At 42.3% G+C, this 21,140-nt stretch overlaps 1 protein-coding gene across 1 annotated transcript; it reads right to left on the reverse strand.

The window, feature by feature from the left end:
- Positions 1-3,645: 3,645 nt before the first annotated feature.
- PGBD1 (piggyBac transposable element derived 1) lies at positions 3,646-18,044 on the reverse strand. Its single transcript, XM_072945468.1, has 7 exons — positions 17,682-18,044; positions 15,676-16,070; positions 14,381-14,537; positions 10,707-10,792; positions 9,643-9,772; positions 8,899-8,995; positions 3,646-5,454 (listed from the first exon to the last, which is right to left on the reverse strand). Exons 2-7 carry the CDS (start codon positions 16,054-16,056, stop codon positions 3,900-3,902), a joined length of 2,406 nt encoding a protein of 801 aa, XP_072801569.1. The 5' UTR covers positions 16,057-16,070; positions 17,682-18,044; the 3' UTR covers positions 3,646-3,899.
- Between the last annotated feature and the right edge of the window lie 3,096 nt (positions 18,045-21,140).

Consider the following 21,140-nt stretch of genomic DNA (forward strand, 5'->3'; position numbering starts at 1 on the left):
TTTAATTACTTGCTGGCCTTGGCAAGAGGGCCATGTAGGCCTCTTTAACATGACTGCTTCATCGAACTCCGCAGGGGAGAGCACAGCTAGCAAGCAGAAGTCAGTTTTTTTGTAACCTATTCACAGAAGTGGCATCCCCTCAAGATTACTGTATTCTGTTGGTTAGAAGCAAGTTATTTAAAGGGAGAGGATTATATAAGACTTTGAATACGAGGAAGGGGGATCACTGGAGGACATCTTACAGGCTGCCTACCATACTTTTCTCCCATGTCAAGAATCCCAGTTCTCAAGGACAGTGGGGATCAGAGAATTAATATATTACATCATATATGCATTTAAAATTTTAGTAGATACTGAAGAACCTTCAAACTGGCTGTGCCAATTTATATTCCCATGTGCCTATCTTTGCCAATATTTATATTAACAAACTTTTAGATACTTGCCAATCTGTTAGGTATGTAATGGTGTCATTTTTATTTTTAATCTCTGAATACTACTGGACTTTTGTACCATTTTATGTTTATTGGCCTTTTGCATTTCCTTGTGAATTCCTTATTCATATCCTTTGTCCAGTTTTGTTTGGGGCTTTTTAACTTTTCCTTATTGGTGGGTAGAAATTCTGTATATTCTGTATATTATTCCCTTAATATGGGTTAATTAACCCATAGTAATATGTGTGTACGTATGTATTTATATATAGTTATACACACACACACACATACACACACACACACACACATTTCCCTTAAAAAAAGAAAAAAAGACTACCTCTGAATATAAGATGCTGAATGAGAGTTTTTCTGAATCCCAGACTCCAGGCAAGGTGACCCAGCTACTTAATTATCTGGATTATCTGAAGTAGCAAGAGAAGTCCCAGGCTGTGGCCATTCCAGTTCCCTCTGGAACAGAAAAGGGCTACACAAATCAAGGGGGAAAAAACCAGATTTACATAGCACCAGGAATCCAGCCTGCCAGGAAAGATTTCCTTCTATCAGGAAATCTGCAGAGAGCACTTCTGCTACCAGGATTCCCTTGGGCCTTAACTGTGCGTCATCTCTGGGAGATCTGGGAGTAACAAAGACCCAGTCCCTCTCTCCCTGCAGTAGCAAAAACCTCACCAAGGTATAAGTTTATGTCCTCACATGCAGATTTTGCATGTGATTCCAAGGCTCTATTCCAGTTTTTAGGGAACCAGTTTCCTTCTAGCTTATTTCTTCATCACTCCCTGAGCAGGCTCTTGTGTGTATAGCCCGGGCCCGTTCTCCTCTAGTCTTAGGGAGTCACTCACCCTTGGGCTCATTGTGTTCTTAATTGTGAAGTGTCATTGAGGACAATGTAAGAGTGTGGGCTAGGCTGAGAGGTAATCTGCCCAAAGTCATGTAGTTGGAATTCAAAGACTTTCTAGTGCCAAGACCCACAGTTATGCTGCCTCATAAACACTATTTATGCTACTTTATAACATAGTCTCTACCTTCTGCAAAGCTGATGCTGATTTGCTCTTTAGAACTCTCACTGTGGTGTGATTTCGAGAAGGGCTTGGGTGGTGGGAGGCTGTGGTGGGCAGCCAGGCAACATCACAGAACTGATCTAAATGGTAGTAATGGAGGAGGAGTGGAGAGACACAGATTCAAGAGAGATTAGACTTGGGTGGTAGAAGGAAGGAATCACAGATGTCACCTACAGTACCTGGGTGGGTACTGAAGTAATTTATTTAATTATGGAACCCCAGAGAAGAGAAGAACACATTTAGAAGGGGGAGATAGTAACTGCAACCTTTGATAACTGCCAAGTAGGGGGTGGCCAGAGGGCTCTAAAGAGCAAGATAGAAATGAAAGTGAAGTAAGAGTTTATTCTGTAAATAATGCCCACTCACATTAGCAATTACCATCCGTACCATTCATTTATCATTAAAAAAATTTTTTTTATTGAAGTATAGTTGATTTACAATATTGTGTTAGCTTCTGGTATACAGCAAAGCGATTCAGTTATACACATACACACACACACACTCACACTTTTCCACATGATATCTAATAGGATATTGAGTATACTTCCCTGTGCTATATAGTAGAACATTGTTGTTCATCTATTTTATATATAGTAGTTTGTATCTGCTAATCCCAAACTCCTAATGTACCCCTTCCCCACCATCTTTCCCTTTTGGTAACCATAAGTTTGTTTTCTATGTCTGTTGAGTCTGTTTCTGTTTTGTAAATAAGTTCATTTGTGTCATATTTTAGATTCCACATATAAGTGATACCATATGTTATGTCTCTTTCTGACTTACTTCACTTAGTAATCTCTAGGTCCATCCATGTTGCTGCAAATGGCATTATTTCATTCTTTTTATGGCCAAGTAGTATTCCACGGTGTATATATACCACAACTTTTTTATTCAACCATCTGTCAATGGACATTTAGGTTGCTTCCATGGTTTGGCTGTTGTTAATAGTGCTGCTATGAACATTGGGGTGCATGTGTCTTTTCAAATTAGAGTTTTCTCCAGCTATATGCCCAGGAATGGGATTGCTGGGTCATATGACAACCCTAATTTTAGCTTTTTAAGGAATCTCCATACCATTTTCCATAGTGGCTGCACCAATTTACATTCCCAACACTGTAGGAAGGTTCCTTTTTCTCCACAGCCTCTCCAGTATTTATTGTTTGTGGACTTTTTGATGATGGCCATTCTGACCAGTGTGAGGTGGTACCTCATTGTAGTTTTGATTTGCATTTCTCTAATAATTAGCAATGTTGAGCATCTTTTCTTGTGCCTGTTGGCCATCTGTATGTCTTCTTTGGAGAAATGTCTGTTTAGTTCTGCCCATTTTTTGATTGGATTGTTTGGCTTTCTGTTATTGAGTTGTATGAACTGTTTGTATATTTTGGAAATTTAGCCCTTATCAGTTGCATCATTTGCAAATATTTTCTCCCAGTCTGTAGGTTGTCTTTTCGTTTTATGGTTTCCTTTGTTGTGCAAAAGCTTGTAAGTTTGATTAGGTCCCATTTATTTATTTTTGCTTTTTGCCTTGGGAAACTGACTTAAGAAAACAGTGATAATGATTTATGTCAGAGAATGTTTTGCCTGTGTTCTCTTTTAGGAATTTTATGATGTCATGTCTTAAGTCTTTCTATTTACCATTTAATTAAAAACTGCATTCTAGTAATACTCTTGGGCTTTATGTCATTTTACTGTTACCTTCTCTTCTCTGATTCAATTGTTACCCTGATTTGCTCATATTTCCTCATCTTTCTTGACTGTTGGCTTTTGGTGCCAACTTCCACAGTCACAACAGGACACACCTTTCATTTCAATATTCAAAGGCACTGCTTCACTTCTGGTTTTCCCTTTAGCGAACTCTTTCTTCAACATCCCTGCCTACAGACAATCAGATGCGGTTTTTCTCCAGTGCTCAGGTCTTCAGCCTCTTAGACCTATGTTTTGTTTCGATCATCCTTATATCATGGGCTCTGTCTCGATTTTCAGCTATGGATTCAGCACCATTCTTTCTCTGGTTACTGTGAGACTGCCTATATTTTAAATGGCATTCCCCAGAGAAAACTACCAGGATGGGGGTGGAGGGGGTGGGCAGGGAGGAGGGAGCCAGGATTTCATTCTTTAAATGCACAATATAATCAATTCAGTTTAATAAGTGATTTCCCACATTTAATATGAAAATTAGACATAGAAAAAGTTGCCACTGGATGTCAGCATTTTTACAGATCATTTTTAACATTACTTGTTATAACAGTTTTAAAAAACTACATAAATGTTTGAAAATATTAGTTATTTAATAATTTCACTGTATACACACATCAGGTTTGCTTTGGTACAATCTGATGTGAAATTGTGATTTTTCTGTCTTATTAACATCCGCATCGTGTCTGTTTTATCTGCCTTAATCTGACAGACTCGCATTGTGCTCCAAGTAAAAATGTGCAACATATCTCCGAAAATCCACAAGATCCAGAGAGGCCCCAGGGTAACAGGCTCTGTGTAGCTGCCATGCATTGCTCATGGCTACATCAATCATGTAGCTCACCAAAACTGAGTACCATTTTTTGCTTCTTACTCTCACCCTGTATTTGGAAGTGGTCTGTTCCATTTTAGCTACGCCTTCCCTGCACTCAGCATACAATTTCACTATGGATGGCTGACTTATCCGAGGGCTCTCCTCATCGCTGGCATAATCCTGTATCTCACTGACCGGCTCTATGCCAACAGCGCTGGAGCACAGACTGATAATGCCATCACCATGCCAACGACACACAATGATCTCATCATTTTCTTCTACTCGGAAATCAAAATACCCCCTTTTCATTTTTTTCATATGCTCTGCATTCATAAGGGGACATTTTTCGGTCCTGTTCTCACGAATTGTTCCTGTTGCCCTCACTCCTTTCTTCTTTAAGGCTGATACCAGTTTGACACTTGTAAAGAAGCTATCAAAACACAGGTGATAGGGATAATGACCTCTCTCTAAAAGAACATCAGCAAACTTCATCACTAGATTTCCACCTACACCGAGATCAAGATCCTCACCTGCCATCACAGTTGACTCTTCTTGATAGGGCTCAAACCAAACCAGATACCCCTGTGTGGTTGTACCACACCAGATTTTATAGCCAATTCTGATAGGTTTCCCATTCAGGAACTGGTCACTATCAAAGCATTCACACATTGTCTTATCAAAACTATAGTATTCTTCTAGGGGAGCATACAGGAGAAAGTTTTTATTGATTTGCTTTATGAGAGGCCTCAATTTTGTAAACTTATCTTTTTGATCTAGGTGGCTGTTATCTGCAAAATGCAGGTATGAGAAAATCAATTCAAATCTGTCCCTTCTGATCGCATCTCTAACCAGGTTCTGATCAGCATCAGACCTTTCCCAATACATTCCCCTTTTGGGACGCCTCACAAGTCCACTCAAAAGCAGGACACCAAACACACACCTCATTTCCTGAACTGTGACTTCCAAGGTGACATTTTTCTGAGAAGCATAATTATTCGTTTCACTGACAATCAAGTTGAATGTCTCATCATCAAAAAACAACTCAAAGAGCTCTACTGGGTTCAACTTTTCACTCTTCAGAGTCAAAAGTCCAGAATCCAGTGCTGACCAGCTTGGAAAGTTGGGTTTAATGTCTCTTTTGGTCCAAGTCTTTTCTGGGACACTGGACACCTTTTCCTTTTTCGGAGCAGGCTGGGTCTCAGGCTCACATTCTTCCACGTCTGAGTCACCAGAGAATGCCAGGCCTTGGAGCAGTTCACTCACTCGAGCGTTGTCCCTTTTTCTCCCTTTCCGGGTAATGTCTCCTGCAGCATATTCCAGGGATGAAATGTGCATCCGAGCCCACAAGTCACCCGGGTGACGGTCCTTCAAAGTGTTCAAATGTGCAACTGTCCTTTCAACAGGGACAGGAGTACTACAAGGGACCTGGGGTACACAATCTCTGGGAAGGAATGAAAAACATAATGCTATAAAAATCCTCAGTCTTATTCAATGATACAGGATAAATCCATGGACGCCTCAGTGTTCTTTTATAACGAATACGTCTCACTCCTCACGTTTCCTGGGGAGGACCTAGGCCAGACTGAACATTTCTGGGCCCTCCCCACTTCCTACTCACTCCTCATGACATAACTAATGTTGAATCTGGGAGAAGGAACTGGGCCGAACTCCTTAGGAGCAAGCTGCAGACACTCCATGTTCCTTTTTGCCCCAAGATGGATCAGATGAGGAGGGCCTGTGAGGGGGAGGTCTGGGGCTACCGTGTGTCCACGTAGCTCTGCCTCTGAGTGGCTTTATCAGTCTAGCTTCCATCAGTTATAAAGCTGAGGTTTCCAGAACCATCTGTTTTACTCCTTTGTCTCTGTCAGTTGGTTCTGTATTTGGACAAGGAAATGGGTGGTTATTTACTGAGCCCCCTCACCTCTCACAGCATTTCTGAACATGGAAGGATTTAGCCTCTCCTAGTTCTGCATTCATCTGGTAGACACACTGCTCTGGGGAGAAACAAAAGAGAAACTCAAACTTACTGCCCTTGAACCGATTTTTATGGAGTTTTCAAGGGAGTGGGCTAACGTTACTAAAGAAGAAAAGTATTATTTTACACAAACTTCTTTAATTCTAGGAATCTGCATTTTATTCGCTAAAGTCTTATTGGTAAACAGTCTAATTTTAGAAGACATAAGAGGGGAAAACAGTGAGATGATTATGTTGTACTATAATTTACACTACATGTATTTATTCAGTTAAAGAATTTATTACCCCGGGTGTCTTTAATTTACTATGTGTATGATCTATTCAGTACATCCATGTTAGAGCTCCCTGACATCCTCAACTTTGGGGATCCTCCTTGAATCTCATCACTACACTGAAGTTTCCACTGCTGAAACCAAACTCCGAGGACTCACTCTATCCCCAGTTTCTTCCCACTCCAGCCTCCTCACACCTTCGTCCCATGATACCTATTCTCCCATCTCATTCTGACTTCTCCATTCCCTCCTGTTTTCACCTCCCTTCCTCTTTTCTCTAGGCCCTGTGATGCATCACCTTCGTCCCTCTCTTGCCAGGATCATCAATCACCCTGCCCCAGTGTCCTTCTGTAGCACTGGACCGGCACAACTTCAGCACCAGATCAACCCCATCCTTGGGCTTCTCTGTTCCTCACCCAGCAGTGAGCAGTGCTGGGGAAATCACAGAGCTAGGAAGACACACTGCTAAAATCATGGCCTCCCAAACTCAGCTAGTTACTCAATACTGCTCAGAAGTGCTTCTCATTTCCTCTCATCCCTTTCTTCCCAGTTCTCCACAACATCATTCTCAAATCTTCTCCCCAATCCTTGGTATCCCTCAACATGACCTCTTTTCCTACTCCAAAGAGGACCCAGAATTTTTCATGCAGAAACTTGTTCTTCAAAATGATCTACTGTGGCTCATAACTCTTCTCCTATCCTCTAGGCACTTGCATTTTCTTTCTCTGCTTCTCTCCAACCCACCTCCTCTTTAGCTAGTAACTTCCTATGTACTTATCAGGTCTTGTTTCAAAGGTCACCCCTTCTGGGACACCTCCTCCAAATCTCATGTGGGTCCTCTCCTGCGTGCTCGATCATAGCTGCAGGGCACTTCATCACACTGCACTGTATTCTGTTTTCTCACCTGGTGGGCCCTCGTGTGACTTACTGAAGGTAGGGTCTCTGCATTATGTACGATGAATATGAGTGATAAAATGCTGAGTAAGGGGGAGGGGTGGGGGAAGGGAGGAACCCTTGATTTCGATACCATGATAGGGCTGTACAAACCTACAACAGCCTTCCCTTTCAGACATCTTGTCACATGAAATAAGATACTTTGATTCTCTGAGGCACTGTGAGTCACGGTTTCAGTGACCCAAAGTAAACGTGCCTGACAGGCGCAATAGCAGGCGCCTATTCTCCAGTTATAACTCTGTGCTGAGTCAGTGTGTTCTCTCTCTTCTTTTAGTGCACCTTGGCTCAGACTTCACCAAAGGTTTCACCTCTCCTCTTAAGCTTAAGACATTTCTATTTTAACTGAGATTTAGCTCCCTGTTTCTCTAAGATAAACAGATGTCAATAAGGAGAATCCTCATCCCCTGCCCTGCTCTGCAGTGTGAGTATCCCATGCTCTTTCCTTTCTCTTTTCTCAAGTCCCTGAAGACTTAATGGCTTCACCAGAACCCAACCCTCTTCTCACGACTGGGTCCCTCCATTTCTGCTTTAGAAGCATGTATGTTACACATGCATTCACTCCCTCAACCAACACTTACTAAGCACCTACTACTGTCTCTGATTTGTCCCTCATGATCAGCTATTCTTTTTTTTTTTTGAGTCTTTATAGGTTTTTGTTTGTTTGTTTAATTGAAGTATAGTTGACTTACAATGTTAGTTTCTGGTGTACAGCAAAGTGATTCAGTTATACATTTATATATATCCTTTTTCATTATTACAAGATATTGAGTCTAGTTCCCTGTGCTATACAGAACATTGTTGTTCACCTGTTTTATATACAGTAGTTTGTATTTGCTAATCCCAAACTCCTAATTTATCCCTCCTCCCCTTTGGTAACCACAAGTTCACTTTCTATGTCTGTGAGTCTCTTTCTGTTGTATAAGTTCATTTGTATCATTCTTTAAAGATTCTACATATAAGTGACATCATATGATATCTGGCAAGTTTTGAGGCATATCTCCTAAGGTCAAGATCTATTTCTTTGTCTCTCTCTGTCTCCTACCCAAGTATCAGCTCACTCATTCAGATGATTGGAGACACCCTCAATTCCTCAGTAGGTCTTCTGTGAGAACTGTTCCACATGTTGATGTATTTTTTGATGTATTTGTGGGAAGAGGTGAGCTCTGCATCCTTCTATTTCACAATCTTGAAGCCCCTCCTCATCACCGTCAGCTACTCTCAGTTTGATTCTTGTTTAGGACTCTCCTAATGGAGGCTGAAAATACTCCTCTGTCTTCCCTAAGTCCTCTTCCTGGCCTGATGATTTCTTTCTTAACCACTATGACAACCTCACCCACAGCCCTCACTCTTGTTTAAATCCTCTGCCATCTCTATCTTCTTTTTCTGGCTTCTATACCTATAGCCCCACAAAGACACAAAGGCGCCGGGGGACTAGTGATCAGGCAGGGTGGACTGAGTCAGGATAGGATTCTTGGAGGCACTGTGTACCAACTGAAGGTTTTGTATAATGAGGATACGTTGACAGGTCACCTTGTTGGCATGGGGCCTCCGAAGATCAAAGGAGTGAGTGGTACTCCTCTTGTATTCCAGGGAAGCAGGACTTTGACCAACTGGTTTCTTTGGTTCCATCCCAATTTCTTCTTACATCTCTAGGATCTGTTCTACTTAGGGTCATGGACACTCACCTGTTGGGTATTCCCGAGGTCTCAGCACCTTGTTCCAATTCTTCAGAAGTTTCTTGCTTTGGGTTAAACAATCCATCTTTAGGGACAAATTCTTGAGCTAAAATAATGTTAATAATTTAAATGTCACCTGTTGCCTGAATTTAGAAAAAACAGCCGCTAAGGTAGGGAATAGGATGTTCCAAATTGAAATAAACAAACAAATCAACAGGTGTCCCAGGAGTGCAGTCATAGCAATCCTAAAAATGTGGCACAGAATGGGAAAATAATAAGAATGGTCAATCTGCAGGAGAGAGGGTCTAACAGAGCAAAGCATATTTAAAGCAAAGCATACACATGGACTATACAGTGTTCTCAGAAAGTGAAGAGACAAAACCAAAGAAGGCAAAGAAGGGATCAGGAAGAGGAGTTTATGAGACTTCCAGCTGGGAAGGGATGTCTGAAAATGACAAATTATCTGCAACCTGTGAAGAACACAGAAAAGGGAGGAGTTGTTGAGGGAATCAGGGAATGTGGAGGGATGATCAGAGAAGGTAAGAGTAAGATTCAGTGGGCCGAGTGATTAGCAACAGAAGATAATGTGATGGGGGGGATGCAAAATGACAGGGGCTGAGAGACGTGTGGAAGCAGAGGCCAGAAGGAAGGGAAGGAAGGGTGAGGGTCTAGGAAATGTGGGTTCACAAGGGCACAGTCAGGGTTAATGATGGGGAAAGGTGAGCACAGCTGGGGACCAGCCAGAGGCCTTACTCATCAGATTGAGGTTTGTAACCTTCTCCTGAGCTGAGTTCCCACAGAGGTTCCTCTGAGCCGGACTCAGATATGGCCACTCCTTTGGTACAAGGGCCTGGGCTGGTGCTTCCTCAGTCTTCACTGATGTCTAAAAAGGCAAAAAATGGCCTCTTAGTCTTCACTGTGTAAGGGTAAGGGGTCCAGCTGTGAAGGATGTTGAATACCACACTGTAGACCTGCAGTACCAACCCCTCGGCAGGGCCGCGCTCTCTCTGAAGGTCTGGGGGGGACTGTCCTTGCCTCTCTCCTAGCTTCCAGTGGCTGTCAGCCGTCCTTAGTGTTCCCCGGCTGGCAGATGCATCCCTCCAATCTCAGCCTTCGTCACTACATGGCCGCCTCCCTGTGTGTCTGTCTTCACATGGCCTTCTCATAAAGTCATCACCCACTGGATTTAGGGCCATCCTAAGCCAGCATGGCCTCATCTATAACAATTATATTGATTTCAAAGTGTATAGGTAAGTTTTTTTGCTATACATTTATTTTTAGAAAGGCAAAGTTTCTTCACCTTTCCTTGCTATTTAAGAACAGGAGGCACTGGGTCTGACAGGATTAAAGACCAATTAGAAGTCAAAGAAAAGAACTGATGAGGCGAGGACTCCATGAAGAGCCTGTCTTGAGAAAACTGACTCAGTAGAAGAGAACTTAGATGGGAGCCTTAAATATTTTTTAACTAAGTGACTAGGAAAATGATTGAACCACTAAGAGAATATGGGGGAAAAAAAACCAAGAGTCCATTTTGTGAAGATGTGAAGTTTTGCCTTGGATACACAGAATTTCCATTGTCATCACCAAATATTAATGGGGTATGTGCAAAATACTGGGAGTATAAAGGAATATGAGGAAGGGTCTCAGACAATGAGGCATTCATGGTCTGTGATATTCTGTGACAAGGTGAAGGCAGACAGACTGTGCCACTTGAAAGGCTCTCGGGGTGGGCAGTGTGAGCCAAGAGAAGGGCCAGAGGCAGGCGGTCAGGAGGGAGGCTGCTGCTGAGGTTCCCACAGCCTGGGCACTGTGCTCACCTGGGACCTGGCTGAGTTAAACCCAGGTGCTGCTGCCTGGTCTCTGGGATTCTCCTGGAGCGGGGCTTGTCCCTGGGGAGCAGGCCCTGTGGAAGGAGGAGTCAAGAGCTCTCAATGAGACACACTGGCCTTTAGGGGACCCAGCCCCCAAATCTTATGTTCTAAGAACTAAAATGCACATCTTACTAAGATAGAACATCACAACTGTTTTCATTCTGTCAGGAACTCTACAATTATTAAAGTTCAGGGTCTCACACCCACAAAATTGAGTTGTGTTTGTGAACTCAAGAGGTGCTTTTCAGTGATGCACTTTCACATACATAAAGAAAAATTAGAAACCACAGAGGAAAGGAAGAAGCTGGTGAGAAAAGAAACATTAATCAGAGGATACACAGATGAAAGAAAAGTAAGTGGAGAACAGAGACAAGGCAAAGGGAAAAGAGGAAAGCAGAAAAGAGGAAGAAAATAAGGATACAAAAAAATAGAGTTGATAAAAGGGGAGGCTCTGTATGTGGGAGAAGCAGGGGTATATGGGAAATCTCTGTTACCTTCCCTTTTAATTTTGCTGTGGACCTAAAAAAAGTCATACATGTACACCTGAAACTAACACAAACTGTAACTACACTTCAATAAAAAAAAATCACACACACACACACATACACACACATAAAAATAAAGTCATACGTACATAGCAGAGATGTTAGCCATGAGCTAGAAGAACTTTTGAGAATCTGCCACACTGGAAACTGCAACAATAACCCTAAGACTGGTAATGACTACACCAGTGCCAGGCAGTGCACTGTTACTTGAAAAGACTATTTCCAATTCCTTACCAGTACAATGTGGAGAACATAGTCTACCTTACAGGGCTAAAGAAGATCGAGATAAAGAACATAAAAGCGCTCTGTAAACTGTAAGATACCACATGAAGTAATGTATCATTTTTCAAGATGGCAGCAACATAAGGAGCCAAAAATTACTAAACGAAGAGGACATGGGATGATTCTAAGCCAAAATACAACACAGAACATAGCACACTTTTCTTTGCTTCAGACACAGTGGATCACTGTAGAATCTTTTTGTTTCTGTTGTTTCGTATCTAGAGGGAATAAAGTTTCTGGGGAAAATGCCCTTGCCCCTGAGTCACTGCTACTGCCTTACCTCCCCACAATGCATACTTGCCAAAAACCAACAACTTAAAAAGCACAGAGTAAAGCAGGTCTGCTGACAGAAAGGGCTAAGCTAAGGAGGGGGAAATGGAAGGGGGGCAAAGATACAATGCAGTGAGGAAAAAGATCAAAGAAAGGCAAAGGGAAATTTGAGAGAGCAAAGGTCAGGCCAGACTTTAAACTGCTCCTTATCATCCTCCTGAGTTGGAAAAGTATTAAGCCTGAGAAAGAGGCAGAGGAATGTTTTCAAACATGAAAGTTCATTACAAACATGACACTGATCCATTGCTCTATATTTCTGCCAAAGACAGAGAGAGAGAAAATGGACTTATGTCACAATGAATCAGATGGTATCTCAAAGTCTTTCCTACTTCACCAACATATCTGAACATTTAACCATGTGTTTGACACTAAGAATCACGCACAGCTAGCTGAGCATTAAGAGATGGGCAAAAAAAAGTACTCAATAGTTTTCATTTTAAATCTAGTGTTCCATGACAAGTGAGAATGAAATACCATACACACATAAATAATACAATCACTGTAAACCATATTTTTGATTTAAAAAAAGAAGGCTTCATTGGCACTCAACTCTTTAATGGTAAAATCCAAGCTTCTTAGTTGGAATTTAAACACTCCATAAAAGGACCTTCCCATCCTCCCCCCAACTCTTTCCCTAAACAAACCCTACCCTCCAGCTATGATGGTTGACTTACTATCCTCTTGAAAATACCAGCAAGAGAAGAGGGAATGCAGGTAGCCTGGGAAATGGATCTTCAGTTCATCTGGTCTCAGGGAACCTGGAGAAATGTGCTTGGATTATAACTAGTAGGCAGGCAGGCCCTCACTCAGTCTCCAGAATATTTGGGAGGGCCTAAGAGGGTATCAATAAATTCCTTGAGAATGACAGGGCGTGCTTCCAGAAGGACCAGAGGGAGCATCCTCATCCTGATCACATACAGCACAGCAGTGCTGCATCCCCTGGGGACTCAGAGCACCGAAGAAGCCACCCCTTTGCCCAGGAGATGCTTCTGGAGTCCGGCTCTGTAAGCCAGCTCATGCTTCTATGACAACTGCTGTCTGTCAGTTACCATCACCATTCTAACTACTCACCTCCATTCTTCATTATACCCCCACCACTACAGTCAAAATGGGATGAAATCAGTATCAGCGAATGTACATTCATCATCACAGGGGTGAATGGGAATGCCGGCCCTGTTTCTGCTCCCTCACTGAGGCTCAGTGCAGGCTCATACCTCCAGGAAAACCTCCCCAACCCCCAGGACCGCAGGGCCCCTACTACCTCTAAGCTTTTTCACATGAACAAAACATCTGGGGCTTCATGTCATGGTGGTTTTTAATAACCAAAGACATACTACGGAACTATCAGTCGAGTAAATAGGGAAATACCAAATTCGATTTATGCTGCAGTGAGTAAATATCACAAGTAATCTGAGCCCCATACATTTTCTTTTATCTCCCTCAAATGTTCTCATATTTATTATATGAATCCCTCATTCTGCACTTACTGTCAAAAGATCAATAGTCACAGATCACTGACGTGGTGACTGTAAACCACAATTGTGGTAAGTCATGAAACCCTCTGAAATTGTGTGCATAATTTTGTATGTACATGTCTTATCCAGGGAAAAGAATTAATTGTTCTCAATAAAATCTGGGGAAAATGACAGCATCCTCACCACAAAAGTTAAAAAGCACTGCTCTGCAGTGTTCTGAGGTCTCTGAACGTTCTGTGTACTTCAGTCTGTTCTCAGTCCATCTTCAAACCGCAGGCTGCAGACTTTGCCTTCTTTGCACTGCCTGTCCTACCGCACAGAGCTGGAATACAGCCAACAGCGGGGAAGGGTAAGGAAAGCGAGAGCTCTGCACACAGGAGGGTGCACTCCGAATGCAGGAAGGAGAACCTATTTAAGCCTAAAGCTGTATTTAAATTACTGAAATGTTAGAGGCAGGGAGGCTACTGAAGAAAATGTTACCACGGACAAAAAGATAAATTTGTGGAAAGCTACCAAGTAAATATTTAAAGCATCCACAGTTGTAGAGTTAGAAATGTAAAAAAAGACACACAGTAGAGGGAATTTGGGTCAGAAGATCAGGTGACTTAATTCTAGAAGTTGCTCTGCCTCTCCTGACTTGGGCAAGTCATTTAAACTCTGAGTTTTGGTTTTCCTAACTATTAAATAAGGGTGTTGGATGAGAAGATCTTTGACTTCTAACATTTTGCAATTCCAGAATTTTTTTTCCTTTTAATGGAGGTATTGGGGATTGAACCCAGGACCTTGTGCATGCTAAGCACTGACTGTACCACTGAGCTATTACCCTCCCCCCACCGCAAATGTTTTCAAAATCTTGCTTAGATACAGGGTTAGACAAAAGCAAAACGTCAAAACTTGAGGACACAGATGAACAAGCTTTTACTCAGACGGCCATGCACTTGTCAGTGGCCAGCTCCCATGTCCTCCCCAAACTCACCCTGGCACTCACCACTCACTTCCTGGGCAATCTCTTGGGGGAGCTCTGGAGGTTCACACTTCAAGATGGTCACCCCAAGTGGGAGCTGGGGGTTCAGACACTCCAAAGAGGCTCCTTGATATTCTGTCACCAGTAGGTGCATGTCCTGTCCCTGAGGGTAGACAGAAGCCTGAGGACAAAAGATTCACCTTGAAAAGGCATCCTGGTGGGAAGTGGACCAAACAGCAGTTATGGATGTCCTAAAGGAACACCATACAAGCCCCAATCCTTTAAAGAGGCACTGGGAAGACAGAAGAAAGAGACATTCACTCATTTGGCAAATACGGACTGAACACCTACTAAGAGCCAGGTTCTAGTCTATATTGTGGGGATATAGTGGCACACAAGAGACAATACAGGCAAAGAATCGCGGCCTAGAAAACAAATCAAAAACCCAGATGGATGATTAAACTAGTGGGTGGAAGTTTAATGAGAAATAGGATATGCACACCATCTCATAATGTCTCCTACAGATTACTTATTAATTACAAAGGGGAAAATGATAACTATAGTGGAGAAGTCTGACAGATACCACCTTAACCTCATAAGTATTGGGACAATCCATCATCATGTGCCTTGTGATCTAATGCACTGAGAACACAACATTGTTTCTGTGGTTTTCTAGCCAAAATGCACAACCTGGGTCTTATCATGAGAAAATATAAGACAAATCCAAATTGAGAGGCATTCTATAAAATAATTGCTCTGTACTATTAAAAAATACCATTGTCATGACAAAGAAAAAACTGAACTCTTCCAGATCCAAGAAGACTAGAGACAGGAACTAAATGTAACGTGTGATTGGAGCAAAACTGCCATAAAGAATACTACTGGGCTATCATGGATATAACTGAACAAGGACTACTGTTGAGATGATGGTATTGTAACAATTTAATTTCCCAAAACTTGATAATTGCATTCCGGTTACATAAGAAAATATCTCTGTTCTAAAGTGTTTAGGTAAAGGGGTATAGTATTTCCATAACTCTCAAGAAAAAAATGTGTGAGTCTGTGCGTGTACATGTATGTATATGTGTGTGTATACATGTATGCACACAGAGCGAGCGTGCACTTATTCACAGGTGAGTGGGGCACAACCTGAAACAATTATTAACAACTGGTGAATCTGGGTGAAGAGTACACAGGGGTTCTCTGTACTAATCTCTTAATACTTTTATAAGTTATAAATCCTTTCAAAATAAAAAGTTAAACATTGACAAGCATTCTCCATTTCTTCTCCCACACGACCACACACGTTCTCTTCCCACCTGCTGCCCTGTGTCTTCTGTGTCTTTCTCTAGATTCTCCAGCACTGTCACTGCCTCCTCCCCACTCTCCAGAGGATACTCCTGCACACAGGCCTGGAGCTCCTCAGGCAGGATGGTCAGGAACTGCTCCAGCACCAGCAGCTCCAGGATCTGCTCCTTGGTGTGGGTCTCTGGCCTCAGCCATCGATGGCAAAGTTCCCGGAGTCGGGCCAGAGCCTCTCGGGGCCCGGTGACCTCCTGGTAGCAGAACTGCCGGAAGCGCAGGCGGCACAGCTCCAAAGTATGGGAGCTGCACCTCTGCTCCCATGTGGGATCTTCCTCCTTCACTTTCACAAGGCTGTCTCCATCTTCAGGGGTGGGGCGTGGCAAAGCTTCATCCATGCTGAGCTTAAAGGCTGAAAAAAGGTTCACTTCACTGGGGTCTATGCAAAGAAATGTTTTTCCAAATGTGTCTGAGGCATAAGAATTGATCAGTAACCCGAAAATTATAAGAGCTTCAAAACTCTGTGTAATATACTTATATTTTTGTCCCCACTCTAAGTCATGCTCAAAAACTGAGCCTGCTTGCCTTATTATCAGTGAAATTAATCAGAAGAATATCTTGAATCCTAAGTGAGTTGAGCTCAGAGGTGAGGGATGCAACAAGGTAAGGGATATGCGGGAAGAAGGGTTAACAAGAATCTTGAGCAGCTTACACTTCACATGAAGGGAAGGGATTTTATCCATGGAAGAGCCAGATGGCTGCCTTCGTGGACAGATTAACATACTCTTAAAGGTCATCTATCTCTGCATTTTTCTCACAGAATATTTCACCTTAAAGCTACGTACGTGAGGTAGACTGTTTCCAAATTCTCCATCCCCTAAAACCTGTTGTAATGAGATTTTTGTCCCTCTTCTCATCAAGAGGTGGAGTCTGTTTTTACTTCTCTTGAATCTGTGCCAGCCTATGAGTTGCTATGACCAATAGAACACGGCAGAAATAAGATTGAAAGAAGAAGTGCCTTCAAGAAACCATACCTTCAAGAAAGCCACAGTCTTTCCAAATGCCTCATGTTACTGCCATGCTGATACTCAAATTTGTTCCACCCACCTTGTACTTTACGGCCAGGACCAGTCTTCTTAACAGTAAATTCCCAAGGCCCAGTGCAAATGTCACCCCCAAACCTCATGTACAGACAATCTTCTGTCCTCTGAGCCACTCGTAGAGGGTGTTCCCATGGAAGTGAGCCCCAGCTGAGAAGCTGGGACCTGGGACCCTGTGCTGCAGTGTTTGCACCTGGACAAACATCCCCTGGAGCCACAGAATACATAAAACTATAAGGGACTAAAAGTAACTGCATGCATTCGCAGTTGGGGCAAGTCATGAATAAGAAGATACAAAAGACCCAAAACCCCACTGCTGTTTCTGAGGTGTCACGAGCAAAAGCAGGGTACTGCGCATTACCCCCGCACGCAGCCCCTCCAAGGGGCTGGGCAGAGCACCTAAGCCACCCCTACGGCAGGACCTCTGGACCCGCCCCTTCCCTCATCCCATTTAAGGGACCAGCTGCCACCACTCAAGGAAGGAGCAAGGGAGCCTGCTACTTGTTTTCACCAATAAAGCCTTGCCTAAATTTCTCATCTGGCCCCTTATCAATTTCTATTGATAAAGGAGTCCAAGAACCCTGGTCAGTAACAAAACCTGCCTCACCAACCTGCCTCCCTCTCCATCCCGCATTACGGATCACACTCCCAATCACCACCACCGCCACCACCCCAGCCCCTGGAAGACTGTGGTTTATGTTTGAATAAATAACCTCCGAGTCCCTGGTATTCAACAAATACTGGCCGACTTACGAATGCACGCAGGCGTCCTGGGAACCTCTGGCGGTCCCAGACATATCTTACTGAGATGACACTCCAGCACCTAGCGCTTGGCATACAGTGGGCACTCGGTAAGTGTGTGTCTAATTGACAGCTAATGGACCCCAAGTTCAAGGAACATGCACAACAAAGACGCGACTGACCTGGCGAAAAGCCCCACTGGAGGGCGGAGGCCCGGCTCTCCGCAGTGGCAAGAAGAGAGACAGCCCGCCCCCGGGCCCCCACACCTCCCTCCTGGCCGGCGGATCGCGCCTGCGCTTCCTGCCCTGGATACCTGGGGGCCCAGGGCTTCCCCTCGCGTTGCGCCCGCAGCCCAGTCCTGGCGGCAGCCAGCCGGCTCCGTGCCTCTCTAGGAAGGCGGCCGCTCGTCTCTCTGGTGCGCCAGGCGGATCCCCACCGCCTCCGACCGCCAACCCTGCCCTTTCTCAGCGCGCGAACCCAGCCTGACCCTCATTCATGTAATCATTTAAATTAAAAACCTGAAGATTGTCATTCTAAGTGAAGTTAGGCCAGAAAGATAAAGAAAAATATCATATGATACCACTTATATGTGAAATCTAAAAAAAAGGCAAATGAACTTATTTACAAACAGAAACAGACTCACATAGAAAACAAACCTATGGTTATTACCAAGGGAGTAAGGGGTGGGAAGGGATAAATTGGAAATTGAGATTTGCAGATACTAACTACTATATATAAAAGATAAACAACAAGTTTATACTGTATGGCACTGAAACATGCTGTACACCAGAAATTGACACATTGTAAACTGACTATAATTCAATTTTAAAAAATCAACTAGATAAAACTGAATTTCTGTCTTTAAGATCTTCATACGCTGCGGGGGGGAATGAATAAACATTACAACACAGCAAGCAGCACAAATTAATTTTGAAAATTTAAATATATAGATTATATATGTACAATAAAAACTCAAGTTGCATATTTGCATACAGACTATGAAACGAAAAGTGTCCCACTCTCCAGAGTTAACCATTGTTAATATTTTGTGTGTATCTTCCCAGGACACTACCAGCCACATAATAATAGTCAATGAACATTTGTTTAGTATGTATTTTAAACCACCTCTGGCATCACAATATAATTGGGGGGAGCAATTAGATGTATTTATTTCAATGGAGGTACCAGGGATTGAACCCAGGACCTCATGCATGCTAAGCATGCACTCTACCACTGAACTATACCCTCCCCACCTCACAATATAATTTTGCACCTTATCTTTTTCAGCTAAGATAGTTTGGAGATCTTTCCATATCAGTTTATTTTTTAACAGTTAGTATTCCATTGCATAGGTTAATTTACTTAACTATCCCCACTATTTTTCTTTATAAGTAATGTTGTAGAAAACACCACCGAATACCTTTACATGCCTTTATGGGTATATTTTTGGGTAACCACTACACATTGGAATTAATTTGTCAAAGGCATATGCATTTAAATTTTGGTATACAGCTCTCCTACTCAATTCTGAAGGGCACTGCTGTTTAAGAGTAAAAGGAGAGTACACCAGAAATTGACACATTGTAACTCACTGTACTTCAATTAAAAAAAAAAAGAGTAAAAGGAGAATCTAATAGAAAAATTCGGCAAAGGTGAACATGGGAGTTCAAAATCAGAACTAATGTTTAATCAAAATAAACATGTTAATTAACAACCAATTAACATGTGAAAAGATTTTCAATTTTGACAGCAAAAATATTCTTTAAAAACTCTTTAAAAAAGAGACCCAAACAAATATGGCTCACCAGTAGAAGATATTGTTGCAATATAGTTCAGCCTTCCTGGATTTCTGCCTTCTGAATAGATTTTTGCCTTTTAGGGTGTCTAAGATGTCTTACACTGCAAGCAAACTCCCAATCGAGATCTGTTATAACAACTGCCCTTTGTTCAGCGTTCCTATAATTTTCAAGAATAAGGAAAATGTGTTATTTAAATATATCTCTATTCAACATTTATGCCCAGGTGGTTATGGGTCTGCCCCCAGGGTACAGATGAGAACACCATTTCCTTTGGAATTGTAAAGAGTTAGGTTAAGGTGTCAATAAACTTAGAATGCTTGTAATACCTGTACTATGGAATCATGATGAAAAGAGAAAGCAGAGATAAATTTTCCCGCTATTTAAGGGTATATAATTCTTCATACTTTGAATCTTTTACTCATCATTGCTTTTTAATGAGAATAATAAAGATGTTCTTTCCTTAAACTGAACAGAATCAAATAGATTTTAAACTATGACACGGAGCTAATTGTTTAGGTACTGACTTCAGCACATCCCTCAAAACTCAGAAAAATCTGTTATCAACTTAATTTTACTCATAAAGGCAAAAAAAAGATACATACCTTTATGGCTTCCTAAGCAATGGAATATGACTGACTTTCCACAAAATCCCTTAATTTCTCAAAAAATTACAGCTGCTGCTCCTGCAGATTTGGTACTCCTCCAGGAAATGGTATTAACTGTTGCTTCTGGTCAGCTTGCACCCAGTCAGATCAGAATGGGAAGTGGGTCAAAGACTCCTAAGTGCCTATTTCGGCCTTCATTCTCCCCTTTATTCTTAGTGACAGAAGCCTGAGTTTCAGCTGGGCACTCTGCAACCCAGACTAAGACCCACTTTCCAGTTCCCTTTCCCTAAGTTTTGGCCTATGATATATGTGCTGAAATGATTTATGGGAAGGCTGCTCAAAGGGAGCTGACTGACCCAGAAGAGTTTATTTTGGTCCTTCTGCCTTTTGTCCACATTTTGATGTGATGGCTGGAGCTTCAGCAGCCATGGAGGATCATATGATGACCTTAAGGACTGATGGAATGCCCTAGCATGGTGGAGCAGAAAGTCAGAGGCTGGGGTCCCTGGTAATATCATGGAACCATCTTACCAGTTCCAGACTGCTTGTCTCTGGCCTTCTCTATCTGACAGAAAGACTTCTAAGTCATTCTCACTTTTGTTTGTTTTTAAACTATATGCAGCTGAACCAAAACCTTAGCAAAACATGAGGACTCACGAGTCTTCTCATGATAGACTGAGAAGTCTTTTCCAGACAGCAGTACTCCAAGCAGTTACTACCAATCAGCAAGTAATGTTTATCACCCTGGTGATGTATTCAGAAGTAGGCTCACCTAAGCTTAATAATCTTCATCATTCTCATGACATTTTGGCATTCAGTGTGAAGATCATTATTTCCTCCAAGCTAACTTTACTACTCGACTTTCAAAATTCCAGAATAAGCAGCATTTTAAAATTACATCATCAGTATTAAAGGAAGAAAAGTCCAAACTCTTGCCCCAGGCATTTACTGAATAGTGTCTATGCAGCAGCCACTATACTAACACTGGATATATCAAGTAAGGCAGTCGCTGCTTGGATTAATTCAGCCCAGTTCATTCAAATGACTTATGAAATCTCTTCTATAGTCTAAAGAAAAATCTTAATTTCTAACTTGGATCAATGAGGTATTATGGCAGGGATAGGGCTGGGAAATGGTAAAATTAGATTATCTTTGCTTTCCAAAATGCTTCTACTGATTGGGGATGGGAAAGGTGGGGATAATGGTGGGGGTGGGGGGTGGTTAGTAAAGCCAGCGG

Source organism: Vicugna pacos, chromosome 20, assembly GCF_048564905.1.
Source record: "Vicugna pacos chromosome 20, VicPac4, whole genome shotgun sequence".
In the NCBI taxonomy this organism is placed as follows: Eukaryota; Metazoa; Chordata; class Mammalia; order Artiodactyla; family Camelidae; genus Vicugna; species Vicugna pacos.